Source organism: Lygodium microphyllum, chromosome 14 (assembly GCF_053477565.2).
Source record: "Lygodium microphyllum isolate KBCC chromosome 14, Lygodium_microphyllum_v1.1.10, whole genome shotgun sequence".
NCBI lineage: Eukaryota > Viridiplantae > Streptophyta > Polypodiopsida > Schizaeales > Lygodiaceae > Lygodium > Lygodium microphyllum.
This window is the reverse complement of record NC_141148.1, coordinates 39718546-39735216: the sequence shown is the minus strand read 5'-3', so window position 1 is coordinate 39735216 and position 16671 is coordinate 39718546. Positions and strand designations below refer to the sequence as shown.

General features: G+C 40.1%; 1 protein-coding gene across 1 annotated transcript in view; it reads left to right on the top strand.

Moving 5' to 3' along the window:
* The window catches only part of LOC148025518 (flowering locus K homology domain-like), a 51735-nt gene that overhangs the window by 18430 nt on the left and 16634 nt on the right, over nt 1–16671 (top strand). Inside the window, exon 6 of the mRNA XM_087692687.1 lies at nt 660–854. Within this exon, the coding sequence (XP_087548813.1) occupies nt 660–854 (195 nt within the window). The remainder of the gene's footprint in view (nt 1–659; nt 855–16671) is intronic.

Sequence of the window (16671 nt, the reverse complement as noted above, 5' to 3'; positions counted from 1 at the left end):
AACCCATTACAATGAAGTTGGCCACCTGCACAGCAGCCATTGTAGAGATTCTTGGTTGGACACTTAGAGGGTAAATCACAAATAGATGGGCTTTGGGGTTGCTGCCTGTTGGGGCTACTGTTGCAGTTCACTAGATAGTGGGTTGCCACCTTACAAATTAGGAGAGGCCAGATCATTTGTATATTTAGTGATATAACACTGCCAGGCAAGATATCAATTACATGAGACATGCAATTTATGTATGATGCCTCATATTTTTCCAATGTCAAATGAAACCTGTTTCTAATGTTTGACAAAACTCTTGTGAAACCCATGAAGCCTGTTTCACATTTGCTGTTTTAGAAACCCTTGGTCTCTATCATCTTTAGAGGGGCCCAACTGATCTGGGTCAATCTGATGTCGTGTGGTCTCTCTTTTGGATGGATTTTTCAACACACTTTGAATTATTCATCAAGATTAAAAGCAGATATGCAGAAATTGACTTCCCATATGGTTAATTGCAAGTTCCAGTGCTATCAAACCAGAAATTGTTACTTGCTTTGGCATTGGGTGCAAGCTGAAAACTGCTGGTGGTTTTCTTTTTTAGAGAGAGAGAGAGAGAGAGAGAGAGAGAGAGAGAGAGAGAGAGAGAGAGAGAGATTAATTTTGCGTGCTTGCAGGTCACACAAAAGATGCAAATACCACTATCCTATGCTGATGCAATAATTGGCACAGCAGGTGCAAATATTAGCTTTATGCGTAGGAATAGTGGAGCTACGATTACGATACAGGAAACCAGAGGTGTGCATGGAGAAATGACAGTTGAGATTCACGGGACTGCTACTCAAGTGCAGACAGCACAACAGCTGATTCAGGTTTGTGTAATGAGTGTTAAGATTGGTATTTCTTTTTGTCAATATTACCATATTATCTGGATAATTTTACTGTCCTCTCTTGTTAGTATTTCCTAAGCTCATAATTGTGGCATTATGTGCTGTCTTTTGATGCTGAGTATTTTTAGTTGGTAGGCATCTTTCTTTTGAATGACAACATTCTCTTGAAAAATAGTTTACTTAATTTTTGGGAGGCTAAAAATCAATGGAACTCCCGCTTTTTTCTCCAAAAGAAGAGGAATTCTATTAGTAGCTCCTTCCAAGAAAAATATTGTGAGGCAAAGTACAACGACAGCTTTGTAATGGACTTCCAAGATAACAAATATACAACACAAATGTAAGGTTCAGTACAAGGGCCGAGTGAATAACAAATCAAGATGTCTATAGTGCCAGATCGTATTTGACTCAACATGAAAGAAAGTGCTAGAATCCTAAATCCTAAGAACAACATCTCTCCTTCAGCTCATAGTTTTGAGTCACCATATAGCCTCTCCCATCTCCCTTGGAGAGAGGAGAGTGTGTGTCTGTATCCTAAAGAGAGTCTTTGCAACGGATATATCCAGTAAGTCAATCGTGTGGCTACATTTGGCCAAACACATAAACCAAGCAATGATACCGGATATAAGCTTTCAATCCACTCTGTCTATGAGAAGTTTGGCATGGCTATCCTATTTGAATTGAAGAGAGATAGGATAGGACTTTCGATTGACCTCCCCTTCACATCCTCATAATCACATGTAGACCACAGGTAGGCCTTGTGTCTGTGACCCAAGGTATTGTTCCCCACATACTATCATAGTCTTCGCTGTACTATGTAAGCCTATCCGTACGCCTCTCCTCCATGCCTCTTGCATTGTAGGGCAGCCCCATCAGTAGTGCCTCAAGTCTCCTTTGGCTCTTAAAACTTAAAAGAGTTTGGGAACTTGTCATAGCTAAGCCAAAAGCCAAAAGGAACTTTCTTTAAGGAAGCACACTTTTACTAATTATAAAGCTATGTTTGACATTGGAAACTAATGCTTGAAATGCTTAGATCAATCATTACAGGTTTGAACATTCTGATGGATAATGGACAATATGAGAGCTATATGTGCAAATTGTCCACATTGAAGTAGTCAGGGCTTTGGAATGTCAAGGGTTTGGAAGCTTAAAGTGTGCAATACAAGACATGACAGCATCACTTAGACACCCTACGGAAATACTTGAAACTCCTTTTTGCATGAGGACATTTGAGCAACGCTTTGCTTTGACCTGATATTTTTTAATTCAACTCAGAAGCCTGTTTTGTAGGTTTGCTTTTGATTTGAATTGCCTTTAGAAAGCTCTAGGTGTTGGGTTTGATTCATGTCTATGCTCGCAAAGGAGTGTCGGTGATTTGTGGTAGGACATTGGGGCACTTTCTACTCTCCTTATAAGAGGTTTTTCCCCGAGTTATATTATCTTCTATTTGATGTGCTTATGTTACATAGTTCAGTCACTTATCATGTTTTACACCTTTCAGGTGGGAATGCACATTAACCACCCTAAGGCTTCAGGGTTGTACTTTACACTTTCATTACACTCTTGGTAATTGCATTGGGAGTCGTGTCGAGTCTTCACACTCTCACTCTTCACTGTCAATTGTGTACTCTTAGTTGAGCTTTGATCCTCCATATCCCACATCTGGTATCAGAGTTGTTATAGACCGGGGCTACTGTTTTTACACTTGCAATTATCACTCTTTTTGGGCTGATAGATCATTTAGCTCTACTGAGGATACTAGCACTTGGTTCTTTGACAATGGTGCTTCTAAGTACATTGCATCCTGTATGGATTTGTTTTTCTTTGTTATTGCAGCTCCTGTAACAAGTTTGTGTAGTGTGCCAACAATGCATCTTACCTTGTCAGAGGTGTTGGGAAGATTGTTTTGAAAGCCATTGATGGCTTTACTCTCCATTTACAAGATGCATTATATATGCCAGGAAATAAAGAAGAATTTGTTGTCCATTTCTTCTTTACCAAAGTGTGGTATGCAGGTCACATTTGATGATGATAAATGGTTAGGGATAAAGAATGCTTGACTTTGGTTTTGACTGGTACATTTTGTCATGGACTGTATAAGTTAGATGCCTATTTGATTGATTAGTCGGTCTATTTAGCATCTACTCCTACTCCTGCTATGTCCTAGGTAGAGTTATGGCGTGCTCACATGGGGCATGTCAAATATGGCAGTTTGATTCTTATGCAATGTACTCAAATACTAGATGGCTTACCTTTCTTGGAGAGAACTCCTGAGCATATTTGTGAGGGATGCATATTAGAAAAAAAACATTGATTCTTGTTTCATGATGTTGCTTCTAAGGCAACAACGAGATTACAGATCGTGCATTCGGATATATTGGGTGGATGTTATTATTTCGTCACCTTCATTAATGACTTTACTCGTTTTTGTTGGGTCTACTCATTGGTGAAAAAGTCAAAGATGTATGATGTTTTTTTGGCTTTTATTGCATTTTTTGAAAATCAATTTGGCTATAGGATTAAGGCTCTTCATTCAGACCGAGGGGGGAATATACGCCTTCCTTGTTGAATAATTTTTTGAAGTCGAAAGGCATTGTTCATCGGTATACTATTGTATATACTCCACAACTGAATGGGTTTGCAGAAAGGAAGAATCGGTTACTCATGGAAATGGCTAGATGTATGCTGAAAGCTAAGAGTTTGCCACATGGCTTTTGGATGGAAGTAGTTATGTGTGCTTGTCATGTTTTCAACAGGTGCCCTACCAAGGCATTAAAAAATGTTATGTCTTTTGAGGCTTGGAATAGTTGGAAACCTTCAATTGGCTATTTTCGTACTTTTGAGTGTCTTGTGTATGCTGATATTTCCAAAGTACTAAGAAAAAAGTTGGACAACAAGGTTGCCAAATGCATTTTTGTTGGGTATAGGAGTGAGAGCAAAGGATATAGACTATATGATCTTGTTTCCAAGAAAGCCTTTGTCAGTAGGGATATAATTTTTGATGAAAAATCAGAATTCTCCCTTGTTGGTTTTGATAGATATCAAGCTGTAAATGATGTGTTTGAAGGGCTGCTATCCATTTCTTTTGGTGATACAGTTGGAGTTTGAGTAAATGAACATGATGTTCAACCAGCTTCTCCATTGAGCAATGTAGAAATTCAGCCTATGGCTGATCTGAATATTCAGCAAGATGTTAAATTTGAGGTTTAGAAGGAGCTTGTACATAGTCAAGAGGCAGATGCCTAGATGGTACTTGCGGACCATGATAGATAGTCATTTCAATGCTCCTATTGCTGGTTGTATTAGAAAGACAGGCCCGCCTGCATGATCATGCTAATACTATGGAGTTTTTTATGGCAGCACACACACTTGATGAGAAGCTTGTTTGTTTTGAGGATGCACAACAAAGTGTGCATTGGATGACAACAATGCAAGTTGAATTTGATTCTATGATATAGAATCAAACATGGGATTTAGTGACATTGCTTGTTGGAAAGAAAGCTATTGGTACAAAGTGGGTCTATAAGCTGAAAAGAAAAGTGGATAGATGTCATGAGAACATGTATTTTTGAAACCTCTCTTAACCCGTGGATTAATTTTTAATCACATGGTTAAGCAAATGTTGCACATGTGAGGTGCAACAAGGGTTAGAGTAAATTTACGAGCTCGGAATCCAAGAAAATCACGAGATGTCAAAGGCAAAGGTTGCTATAAGTTATGTTGCACAGGTACGGTATCTGGTGTCAATTGTTGACCTAGGTCATTCATTTGGCCATAAATGTCAATTGGTAAAACTAAAGATGTGGCGTTTAATGGTACCTAACGCTGATCTAATGGTCAAAGATGGCATAGAGAGACTTGAGAGTGGAAGATACCTAACCAATTTAATTATTGTCCAGTTAGATTATTATTTTTGGGCACTGAAATAATTATTAGATTAATTTTCAGTAATTAAAGGTTGAAAATTAATGTTTAATGATGGATAATGTTGGAAAAACCATTTGGGAAGGCTGCCACTTGGCAAACTTGTCCATACAGGGTGGTAAAAGGCTAAAGAAGAGAAGAGATCATTTTTGCTGTAGTAAGTGTGGGAGAGTTGTGAGCAGCCATGGCCAACCTATTTTCAGCCATTGTAGCCAGCCATGAGTGAGTTTTGAGGAGGTGATTGCAGATTTAGACCCTCCACAGTTGGGGGATTGTATCTAGGTACAAGGTGACACTTGATTTGGATGTCTTAGGTATAGGCGACAGCATTTAATGCTTTTGTGGCAGGGCAACAGCTGCATTTGATTGATTTTTAGTCATCCTTTGCGACAAAACTTTGAATTATCTCTCTCTACAGCTCTCTCTCTCATCTCCCAGCCATTTCACAGCCATGCTTTAAGGATCTCAGCATTTGGACCCTTGGAGGTTGAGAAATTACAATCTTTGTTGTAAATCCTAATTTACAGTAGAAATTAGAGTTTAGCAGCAGCCTTGGGAAGCGTGCCAGAAATTAGAAGCTCCAAGACTTAGATTTTTCAAGGCTGAAGGTGAATTTCAACTAAATTCAGATGGAGGACTAGCCATCCATTGAATTTGGGGCATTTCCATCGTCTATGAAGTAGGTGAAGGCCAATTAAGTGCCCGAATCAAGAGGCAAATCAGATTGAAGACTTGCTGGTCACTTTGGACAACAAGGGGAGTTTGGATTGTGAAGGGGATTGGAGGTATCCCATTGTAAATCAACTTCTTCAATAAAGCTAAAGAAATACCGAAAGGGGCATTAATTTTGAGGCCAATCGAGTGTGCATTGTTGAAGATCAGTAGGTAAATTTGTATTTTTAAATTTGCATTTATTGTTTGTTGCTGTAATTAAGTTGTAATCAGGGATTTACCACCCATCCACGAAAGGAAGGTTGGTTTCAATAGATCCATTTGTAAGTATAAAGCCAGGCTTGCGGCCAAAGGCTACGTGCAAAAGAAGGGCATTGACTATGAGGAGACATTTGCTCCTACATCTCGTATGACTACCATTCGGTCTATGGTTGCTTTGGCTGCTCATCGTGGTTGAATTGTACACTAGATTGTACACCAGCTTGATATTAAGACTGCATTTTGACATGGAAACTTCAAGAAGAAGTGTATGTACAGCAAGCCATTGGTTTTGTAGTTGAGGGATCTGAACGCTTGGTATGTAAGTTGAAAAAGACTTTGTATTGTCTAAAGCAAGCCCCACAAGCTTGGTATGCAAAAATCGATGCCTTTTTCTCAACCAAGGGTTCATTAACAGTCCATCAAAGTCTATTCTTTACCTATGCAAAGATGGGGGATCCTTGTTGGTCATGTCTTTATGTAGATGAATTTTGGCTTGTAGGGAGACATTGATCAGATTTCATCATTTAAGAAAAATTTTGCGGCAAACTTTTGAAATGCTAGATTTGGGACCTTTGCATTACTATTTGGGTATTCAGTTCATTCATGTTGCTAGAGGCATTGGATTGTCACAATCTGGATATATCGGTAGACTCCTTGAGAGGTTTGGCTTATTGGATTGCAAGCCAGTTAGCACACCAATGGAGATTGGACTCAAGCTGTCCTTGGATGACGACAGTGATTTGTTTGACATCCATACATCAGCTCCAACAATTGGATGTCTCATTTATTTATGCAACACAAGGCTAGATACTCAGTTTGCAGTTTCAACCTCGAGTAGATATATACACAACCCATGCATGTCAGATTGGTAAGCTTTAAAGCGTGTTTTTTGTTACTTGTAGGGTACTAGGACTCTTGGACCCCTTTTTGCTAAGGGGGAACCACTGTAGCTAAATGCTTACAGTGATTCAGATTGGGTTGGTGATTTTGATTCATGTCGCTCCACGAGTCAAAACTGTTTCTTCCTTGGTTCATTGTGCATCTCTTGTCATAGTAAGAAACAATTCAGTGTTGCCACATTGTCTTATGAAGTTGAATGCAATGCAACTTTCACTATCACAGGTTAATGTATATGGTTGAGACGTTTGTTGGTTGATCTTGATATATTTGTTAGGGAGTCTACTCCTTTGTTTATTGATAGAATTATTGACAGGTCAGAGTGCCATTGCATTGACACAGAACCCGGTGTTTCATGTCCGCACGAAACACATAGAGATCCACTATCACTTTGTTAGACAGAGGCTACATGCAGGAGATGTCAGCCTTGTCTACTGTCCTACCAATAGTAATGTGGTTGACATCTTCACCAAATCTCTTCTTTGGACAAATTTGAAGCATTTCGCAATGCTTTAAATTTGATCTCCTTTGGTGGATGATCCTTGTATGTTGATCACTTTTCACTCTAGGGGGGTTGTTGGGTTTGACTCATGCCTACGCTCACAGAGGAGTGTTCGTAATTTGCGATAGGACACTGGGGCACTTTTTACTCTCCTTATGCGAGGTTTTTTGCCCTAGTTATATTATCTCCTATTTTATGTGCTTATGTTATACAGTTTGGTTACTTATCGTGTTTTAAGCTTTCGGATGTGAATGCACATTAACAACCCTACGGTTTAAGGGTTGTACTTGTACTTTCTTAACACTCTTGGTAATTGCATTGGGAGTCGTGCTTTGTTTTTACTTTTGTTGTCAATTGTGTACTCTCAGTTGAGTTTTGATCCTCCATATCCCACACCAGGGTCATTGGTACCTATATCTAGTCTCTTCCTATCCAAACAGCTAGACCATCAGGTAGCTTAAGGAATGAAAAAATATAGGTGAGTGAAGAAGATATAGGTACCATCAGGTAGCTTAAGGAATGAAAAAATATAGGTGAGTGAAGAAGATCTTGAAGAAAGGTTTACTTAACTTTTTTTTCGAACGTCCTTTTTGCACGTGGACATGTAAGCCACTCCTTGCTTCAACATGACATTTTCTTCTTCAACTTAGAAGCCTGTTCTGTAGATTTGCTTGCAAATTGAATCTCCTTTAGAAAGCTCCAGGGTTGTTGGTGCCTACTATATGTAGTATTTTTCCTTCTAAACAGCCAGGTCATTAGGTAGCTTCATGAATGGGAAAATTAAGCTAGGTGTAGAGACCCTTGAAGAAAGCTTTAGTCAACTGTACTCCTTTTTGTATTTTGCTTATGAATTTGCCTTTCTTTTAGAATGTTACGATTATGATTGAGAGTCCATACACTACCAAGTTGGAGGAACATACAAGCTTAGCTACGACTATTTTCAAACAGAATTGATTTGGAAAATGGACTTCATTATGTGGCTGGTTAAGGGGTTTTCTCTTTGTAAGAATAGTATACCTAGTGTCTGATTAGGGCAGCCGTGGTCAATCATGGTATGGATTGAGTTATTGGCTTGTGTTTAGCTAGTAGTGTTTCCATTAGTATATTGCTTATATGAGTAGTAGTGTTCAGCTTGGCCTTGATTTCTTATACCTAGCCATATTAGTTGCATGGTAGTTGCCTTCACGTGGAGGTTTCCTGTAGCCTTGACTCTCATGCATGTTTGGAGCATTTAGTTTGCTGGCAATGAGTTCTTAGCGTGCACTGAGAGAATTTCAGACTTCATGTTCATCAATCTACACATTTTTTGTGGGCGATGCAGAGTGAAAGTCATGGGCTGCTTGATGAGTTTTACTTGTTGTTTTGCAGCTAGTATCTAGAGTGTTTTTCTCAAAGTTTATTTAGTTTCGTTAGCTCAAAGGCCAATCATTTTCAACCCTTCCCAAGTTGCCTTGGATCAAAGTTACTCTGTACTTTGGACTTTGGAGTAGCTCCCAGTTTGCTAGAAACTATTTTCATAGTGCATCTCCACATGAAAGAGGACCAACATCAAAGTGGACATGAAGGTGTCTTTGGCCTTTCATTGGATGGTGCAACTTGTTTTAGTGTTGTGTTAGTGGTTTGGTACCAAACCTTTCGTTCATTATGTAAGAGCAGTTTAAGATCCCTTGACTTGTAGTCAGACGAATCCAAGGTTGATGTGTACGTACTATACGTAATGTATGGTACGTATTTGTACGTTGTTCCATACAGATAAAATTTTTATGTACGTAAAAATACGTACCATTGTAAAAAATATCAATCTATATGGCATTATCAAAATAAACATAAAAAGATCCAAATACATTTTAAATCGTGAGAGAGGCCTATGAGACAATCTAATAAGGTGTTTGCTAATACGCATTTGATTAGTAATCACAAAACCCTTGTCGCACGTTGTAAAACTTGGTACTTTAGAAATCAAACATCAGATACCAAAACCAGTTTTCAATGAGAGATCAATTTTCAATCACCAATCACCACTCTTAGCTCTATATAAACTAATGAATCGGTCTTTACACAACAAAAGTCTTGACTCTCATCCATGTTAAAAGATTCTTTTGTCTTTCTTGCATCCACAGCCCGCAAGAAGTATGTGCCAAGACACGAGGACACCAAAATATTGATAATGTGTCGTCTATGCATATCACTCCAGCCATCAGATATGATGGTGTACCCAAACGATTGCCATCCTGCCTTGATAGGTACCAATGCCTTGTCTATCAAGGCTTTTTGCTCTTCAAGCAGCGTGGTACGCATTTTGTTATACTCCACCTTGGACCACGAGTCTGTGTGGCCAACCTCTGCTATGGCCGTCACCATTCTCTTCCATTGATGAGTCCTCAGTACATTGAAGGAGATGTTGCACTCCACGAGTGCAAGCAATCTCCATCTCAGCCACTTTTTGTCTCTCTTTCACCCATGAAAGAGATGACACACGTGAAGGCAAAGTACTTTGTCTCAGCACATGTGCATCATCATCCTCATCAACCTCCTGCATGACATGGGCCCTCTTTGTGCCCCTTGTAGGCTGGCTATCCTGTGTGGAAGAATCACCCATCTCCCCCACAAGTGCATCGTGAAGTGCATCTTGAGTGTGCTGGCTGCCCCTTATCTTCTTTGAACCCTTTGCTATTTATGAATTCTCAGCAATAAGCTTGTCTTTGATGTCCTGCGGCACCTGCTTGGACCTACCACAATTGCCGGTGGTGCCAATACCTGTCAAGTGTATCACGACAAGAGAAATTGTGCTTGTGACCTCGAAGTTGCAATACTTGCATTGCCATCTACGTGTGCCGGAACCAGCTTGGGTCGGTGTATTAATAACACAGATGACATTGGTGTGCTCTTGCCAGTAGGGGTTGCATGGCTTCGGCATATTGGATCCTGGAAGCTGTGTGACACATAGAAAGAGAGAGGCAAAGCTTAGAGCATACTTCAAAGGAAGAAATAGAGACAGAAGGAGAGGGACTTAGGAGGGAGCGAGAGAGAGACAAGATTAATCATGTAGTATATTGGCCGCTCACGGTTGAGAGAGAGAGAGAGAGAGAGAGAGAGAGAGAGAGAGAGAGAGAGAGAGATGCATCATGAGGGACCAAGGCCATGAGCCAGAGAGAGTGCGAGAATTACCTGGTTACAATGTGCAGAGATAGAGCGAAATAGAGTATTGCTTGCAAAATTCTGAAATAAGCCCAAATTTGTACGTTGAAGGTCAAAAAGGGGTTTTCAAAAAAAAAAACATACGGATCTGTACAGTACGATCTGTACATGTGTACGGTTGCAACCTTGGACGAATCCATTTGTACAAACAATTTGGAGTCTAGGGAAATGTCTATGTCCTCAAATAAAGTGGTGCTAGGCCATTTAGGCCTTATTTTTCCGAAAGAGAAAACACAAGAACATTGCAAAAGAGAACTTAGATATGTGCTTGGAAAATGGAATCCATATATCAAACACGAGACAATCACACACAACATCGAACCACTAGCTACGTGGGTAGTGGCACCGACTCTCTCTCTCCAACAACAAAGCATGCATTGGATCAGTAAGTGATGAAATAATGAAGAGTGAATGTGTAGGAGGGGGCCTGAATATATAAACCAAGAATAATACAATAACTGTGTTAGGTTGGCCAACAATAAATGCATAAATCACCATCATAATGACCAATAAAAAATACCTAAAATACTCTAAAATCTCCAGCCCATTGGGACACATGCAAGACTCACTCATGAGCTGACAATACTGCTAACACCTCTCTTGGATGATGGGTGATCTGATACATTGATAATGACTTATCATGGTCCATACAACAAAGACCACCAGAATAGGACCATGGATACCCAAGCAATAAGTGATCAAGCTGCCATCAATGTGTCTCAGAGAGAACTTGATTGTTGATGTCGACTGTACCAAAACTTGAAAATAAAGAAGAATCATAGCACTCCCTTTATGTCTATCATGAATACCTCGCAATGATATATATGATCATTTTGTCAAAAACGCCTCTTAGCATATGTGAACATGCATTCTTGGCCGCCTTTGGCCAAGACTGCCAAAGCATCACCTTACGTGAGCTTGGATGAGGAGCCAATCCCACTCTCTATCAAGTAACAACCCATCATGAACCTAGAAGTTAATCCTAGCCCTAGGATTTCAATACTTGCTAGGTTACGTTCGATCTGTTTTAGGGAAGTCCCTTTGGAACATGTGCATGTGTATATTGTATAGATGAGGCTCACCAGTCCCACCTTACCACCCCGTTCACACTCCCTCTTTGGCACTGGAGAGTTGTGAGGGATGATTACATCACCTGCACTAAAAAGTAGGAGGGGCTACCAAGCCCTTCCCTCAGTCTAAAGAAGAGGATCCCTTCTGTGCCTTGGTTGTGGCCTTAGTCGGGGGATCTGAGTTGGAGTTGGGGGGGGCAGATGACTTGGTGGAGGAGTCCATATCTTGTTGATGTTGCTTCTCCTTCTTCTTCCTCAAAGCTGCTAATTGTGTGTAATCCTTGCACAAATGTCCCTTCTTACCATGGTGATAGCACTAGTTGTTTGACTTCGTTTTCTTGTTACCCCTCTTTGATGTTGTAAATGCCTCGTTGGAGCCGCCATAGTTAGATGGAAGGCTTCTTTGTAATTGTGAAGATGGCTCATGCTCAAGCAACGTCGAGGACATATGTGTAAAACTCACTAGCGTCGATAATGTCTAGGCTTGCAAAGCATTGGCCACTCCATCAAACTCCTGAGGGAGTTTTAGAGCATAGTTCCCACAAGATGAGCCTTTGGAAGGGTAGATTGCATATGTGGAAGCTAATCTCGTATCTGTGTAACACAAAGCAAGAATGATTGAATAGTCCCCTTTGGCTCAAACTGCATCTGTTGGAGCTGTCCATAAAGGGTAATTGCACACATAGTCGAAAGAGCCTTGTACAACATCTGAAGCTTTGCCCATATCGCTGAAGTAGTCTTGTAGGAGGCGATCGCTGGAAGAACTACTTTAGAGATACAATGAAGAGGAGCAAAATATGCTCGGGCATTATTGTTATCCCATGTTAACACAACTTCTTCATAGTTGTCCTCATTGAAATCAACTCAAAGAGGAATGAGATGCTCAATGTACCATAATTGCTTTTGCACAAATCATGTTAGGTAATCAGGCCTATGGAGTTTGTCATCAATAGAACAACAAGAGGGAGCCATTGGGAGAGGATAGGAAGGGAAAAAGAAAAGAAAAGAAAAGAGAAGGGGAGAGAGAGAGAGTATAGCTGAAACACATCACAAACTACACTAAACAGAGTTCACACACAGTGTTGTCCTCATTGAAATCAGCTTGAAGAGGAGTGGGATGCTCGGGATGCTCAAAAGCTCCAAAAACAATGTACCATAACTGCTTTTGCACAAATCATGCTTTCATAACAACACTCCATGTTAGGTAATTGGACCCATGGAGTTTATCATCAATAGAACAACAGGAGGGAGCCATTGGGAGAGGATAGGAAGGGAAAAAGAAAAGAAAAGAAAAGGGGGGAGAGAGAGAGTATAGCTGAAACACAGCACAAACTGCACTAAACAGAGTTCACACGCAATGTAGAGATAGCTGGTCATGAAATAACTGTTGCAAAAGGACAAAATCTGATCAAATACAGCCAGAAGGTGAAGATTACAGCCAATAGAACCTGAAAATACAGTTGCCCAGCTTGTAGGAATCAAAACACAAAATAAAATAGGCAGTAAATGCAGCAGTACCACAATAAGATAACGCAGAAAATGTAAATGCAGACCGCTGGAGACAAAACGCAAGCAGCAGATGGCTGAAAACAGGCCGATTGGGAGCAGCAGCAAGTCGCCTAATCAGCAGCAGGCAGAAGGAGACCAGCAATCATGGAGAAGAGTGATAGAAGACCTGTAGTCAGCAGAATATACCAGCAAGAGTGTTGATCCTGAAATTTGGTACCATGTCAAAGGTGGATGCAGCAATAGAAGCATGAAAGAATGCTGAAATAAATTGTTGAACGCAAGACAAAAGAAAGAGAAAAGAGAAAACACAAGAACATTGCAAAAGAGAACTTAGAGATGTGCTTGGAAAATGGAATCCATATACTAAACACATGACAGTCATGTACAACTGCGAGTTAGTGGGTGTGCAGGCATTGGCTTTGATTCCCTCTCTCCAACGAGGCATGCATTGGATTTGCAAGTGATGAACGATTGAATGTGGAGGAGGGAGGGTAAATATACAAGTCAATAATAATACAATAATTGCATTGGGTTAGCTAGCAATAAATACATTAATTACCATCAAAATGACCAAGGAAAAATACCTAAAATACTCTAAAAATGTCTAGCCCACTAGCACACAAGCTAGACTCTCTCATGAGTTGACTATATTGCTAACAACTGGATCCCTCTCTGAATAGGAATGTGGGGAGGACTTGGGAAACACAAGAACTAACATTCGAACTCCTAGAAGATTGGCAATTAGGGCAAATGAGGTGATGTGCTAGATGAAGTGGAAATACTTTTTTGGAAGCTTGCTCAAAAGGAATGTAATTTGATCAATATCTGACTTCGATGAACTAGTAGTAACAAACTTAGTAACTGCCTATATCAGGCCAACTCGACTTTGAGATTATCCCCTTCCTTAATGGATAACTCCTAAAGCTCTAATTCTAGATTGATGCGTTGAGTGTGATCTCGCGTTGCATAGTAATCAATGAGACGACTCTAACACTTATATATGAGGGAAAAATGCTATAATCGAGAGTGGAACTTAGGAAGCAACCTTTGCATTAGCTTAACATTGGCGGTATCGTGGGGCCGTGACTCTCTATTGGTGGATATGATCAGAGTGAGTGAGTCCAGGGTCCAGCATAGGCTTTAGATCAATGAGTAGGTCCCAAGACCTTGAGATTCAAGCACTTGTTGCATGGAGTTTGACCAAGTGGTGAAATCGGACTTGTTAAAACGAGTCTTATCCACGGAGGTATTCTTAGCCATAGCAACATGAATGGTTGGTTGGATGGTAAAGGTAGATAGGGTTGGCAGGGTGGGGGAGTGGAGTACACTTGGGAATTAATCCTAGAGTGCCCACCATATATATGTGTAGTGTATACAATGGAACCAAAGGTGGCAATGGATTGACTAGGCATGGACATGATGACTGCATGAGTAGCCCATGGAGGAGGAATAGGGACACATGGGATTGAGGATGAAAATCCTTTGGTGGGAGTGACCCATGGAGTGCTTGATGACGCACCATAAGTAGAGAAGGGAAATCCTTGTGTCTTAGAGATCAATGGAAGTGAGTGTCTAGGGGTAGCGAGGGGGATAACCATCACACTCGTAGGAAGGTGGAAGGCATAATGCTAAAGGGTGGCGTTCTCCTTAACGATGTTCTAGGGTGCAAAGTGGCATTCACTTGAGGATAGGTGACATGGGGTGTAGTGAAAGAGAAGGAACTGGTAGAGATGGAAGGTCCAACTCCTAGTGTGTTGAATGTAGAAATGGAATGTGATCCTAAATTACTAAATGTAGAAAAAAAAGATTTGAGAGAGAAGGATGGGATGGGGAAGTGTGATAGAGAAGTGCTAACTCCATGCCCAAATGAAATAGAAGATATAGTTATGAGTACAGATATAGATATATATTTGCGACAAGAGCCTTGTCGATTAAATTGGCATATTGAAAACTATTTGGATCTTACACATCAAAAGGAGAAACTGGGCAGGGTTTTGATTCATATGACTCAAAGGGGTCATATAGACTTGACATTGGCTTGGTTGAGATGAAGAAGATGATTCGCTAGTTGCCCCAGATGTTGTATGTCCTCCTTGATCAAAGAGGTCGCTAGCCTCACCAATTGTTCGAGATGTAGTAAGAAAGTTGGTAGGAGGGATGCTATGGACATTATACGTGATGTGTATGTATTCTTTAAACTCCTCATGTGTCATGAAGCTTGGCAAAAGAGAAGAAAGTGAAGGTGAAGGTGAAGTGTCATTTTCCTCATGGAGTTCGTAATGCCTTCTTAGGTCCTCCAATGATGGAGAAGCTTGATAAGATATAGTAGGATCTTGAGGTGTTTGACACATTGTGAAATGGTTACGTGTTGTTCGTGTCCAATGTCGAAGATTAAAGTAGTAAATTGTGTATTTTCAGTTTACTTGAATTTTATGCTTGCTGTAATTAGTTCTTAATCATGTTATTTACACCAAGCCTCCACAATACCACAAGATACTCTTTAAATGAGCATTGACTTTGATATCGCGTGAAGATATGCTAGAGTTTGCATTGAGAAAACAGGAAATGTACAAACGCTACTAAAACACAATAACTTAGACAATAAGACAATAAACACAAATCCTAAACGCAAAACGCAAAACTCAAACTCAAAATGTAAAATACAAATACAGAGAGACAAGAGAACTCAGAAGTGAATGAATCAATGCTGAAGAGTGAGTGCTCAATGTGGAAGGGTAACAAACTGGTCACCAAAACACAGTAGTTTGGAGGCTAAAATCTAGTAAATGCATATGTGTAGCATTAGAATAGGCTGAGAATTGATCGCCCTAGGTAGAGAATAGTTAGCTGATGGTGAGAGAGCGTTGATGTAGTCCATTAGACAACAAAAACACAGGTATTGCAACATTTGCTTGGTGGAAAAGATGGTAATAACTTGTCGCTTAGTACAAAATATTGAAAACCCAAGTTGGTCAAGTGCTATGATGATGCAATAGATGGAAACTTCATGACAACAGTGTGATGGTTGAAAACAAGCCACCTCGAGTTGGATGGTGATGGGTTGTAGTCGGTGATGGTTGGATAACAAATGGTTGTGATTGATGGTTGAAATTTGCACGGTAATGAGAAACCTGCACACAAGGATAGACTGAGTGGTGGCAGTCTGTCTATTTATTAATGCAAAAGGATCCTCCTAAATTAGGATTTTGCTTATGGAACATAGAAACTCCCTAGGACTATGCATTGTTTAATGAAACTTTTGGTAAACCTAGTGACTCTTAGAGTTATGCAATGGGTGGACGTGCAAGCCAAGTTGTGGTATGGCATAGGTTGTTTCATTTGAGAATGTACTTTGGAAAGTCTTCAACTCTTGTAGATCTACCACGTTTTATTGGTCACCTCGCAGCTTGAATTACCTTCATTATCTATTGTTGATACCCTTCAACCCAATTTTATCATAGAAGAGAAAGTGATTGAGAGAGTGTTTAAAGTCAGAGTAGGTGAGTGGACGTGTGGTAGCTTCGAGGATTTGAAGTCATGGTGTGTGACACGACTCTCAATGGCCAATGCTATGAGTATTCATCAATGATATCGAAGAATGTGACATTTGTCTCCTTATACATAATTTCTTGACAATATTCTCAAGGATGAAGAAGAAACGTGACTATCTAGTGAGCATAGTGATTGTCATGTACACTTTGTCTTTGATCAATTCTTCTACTTACCAAAGATATGGGATTAAATAATCCAGTAAAATTGTTTGGTTTTA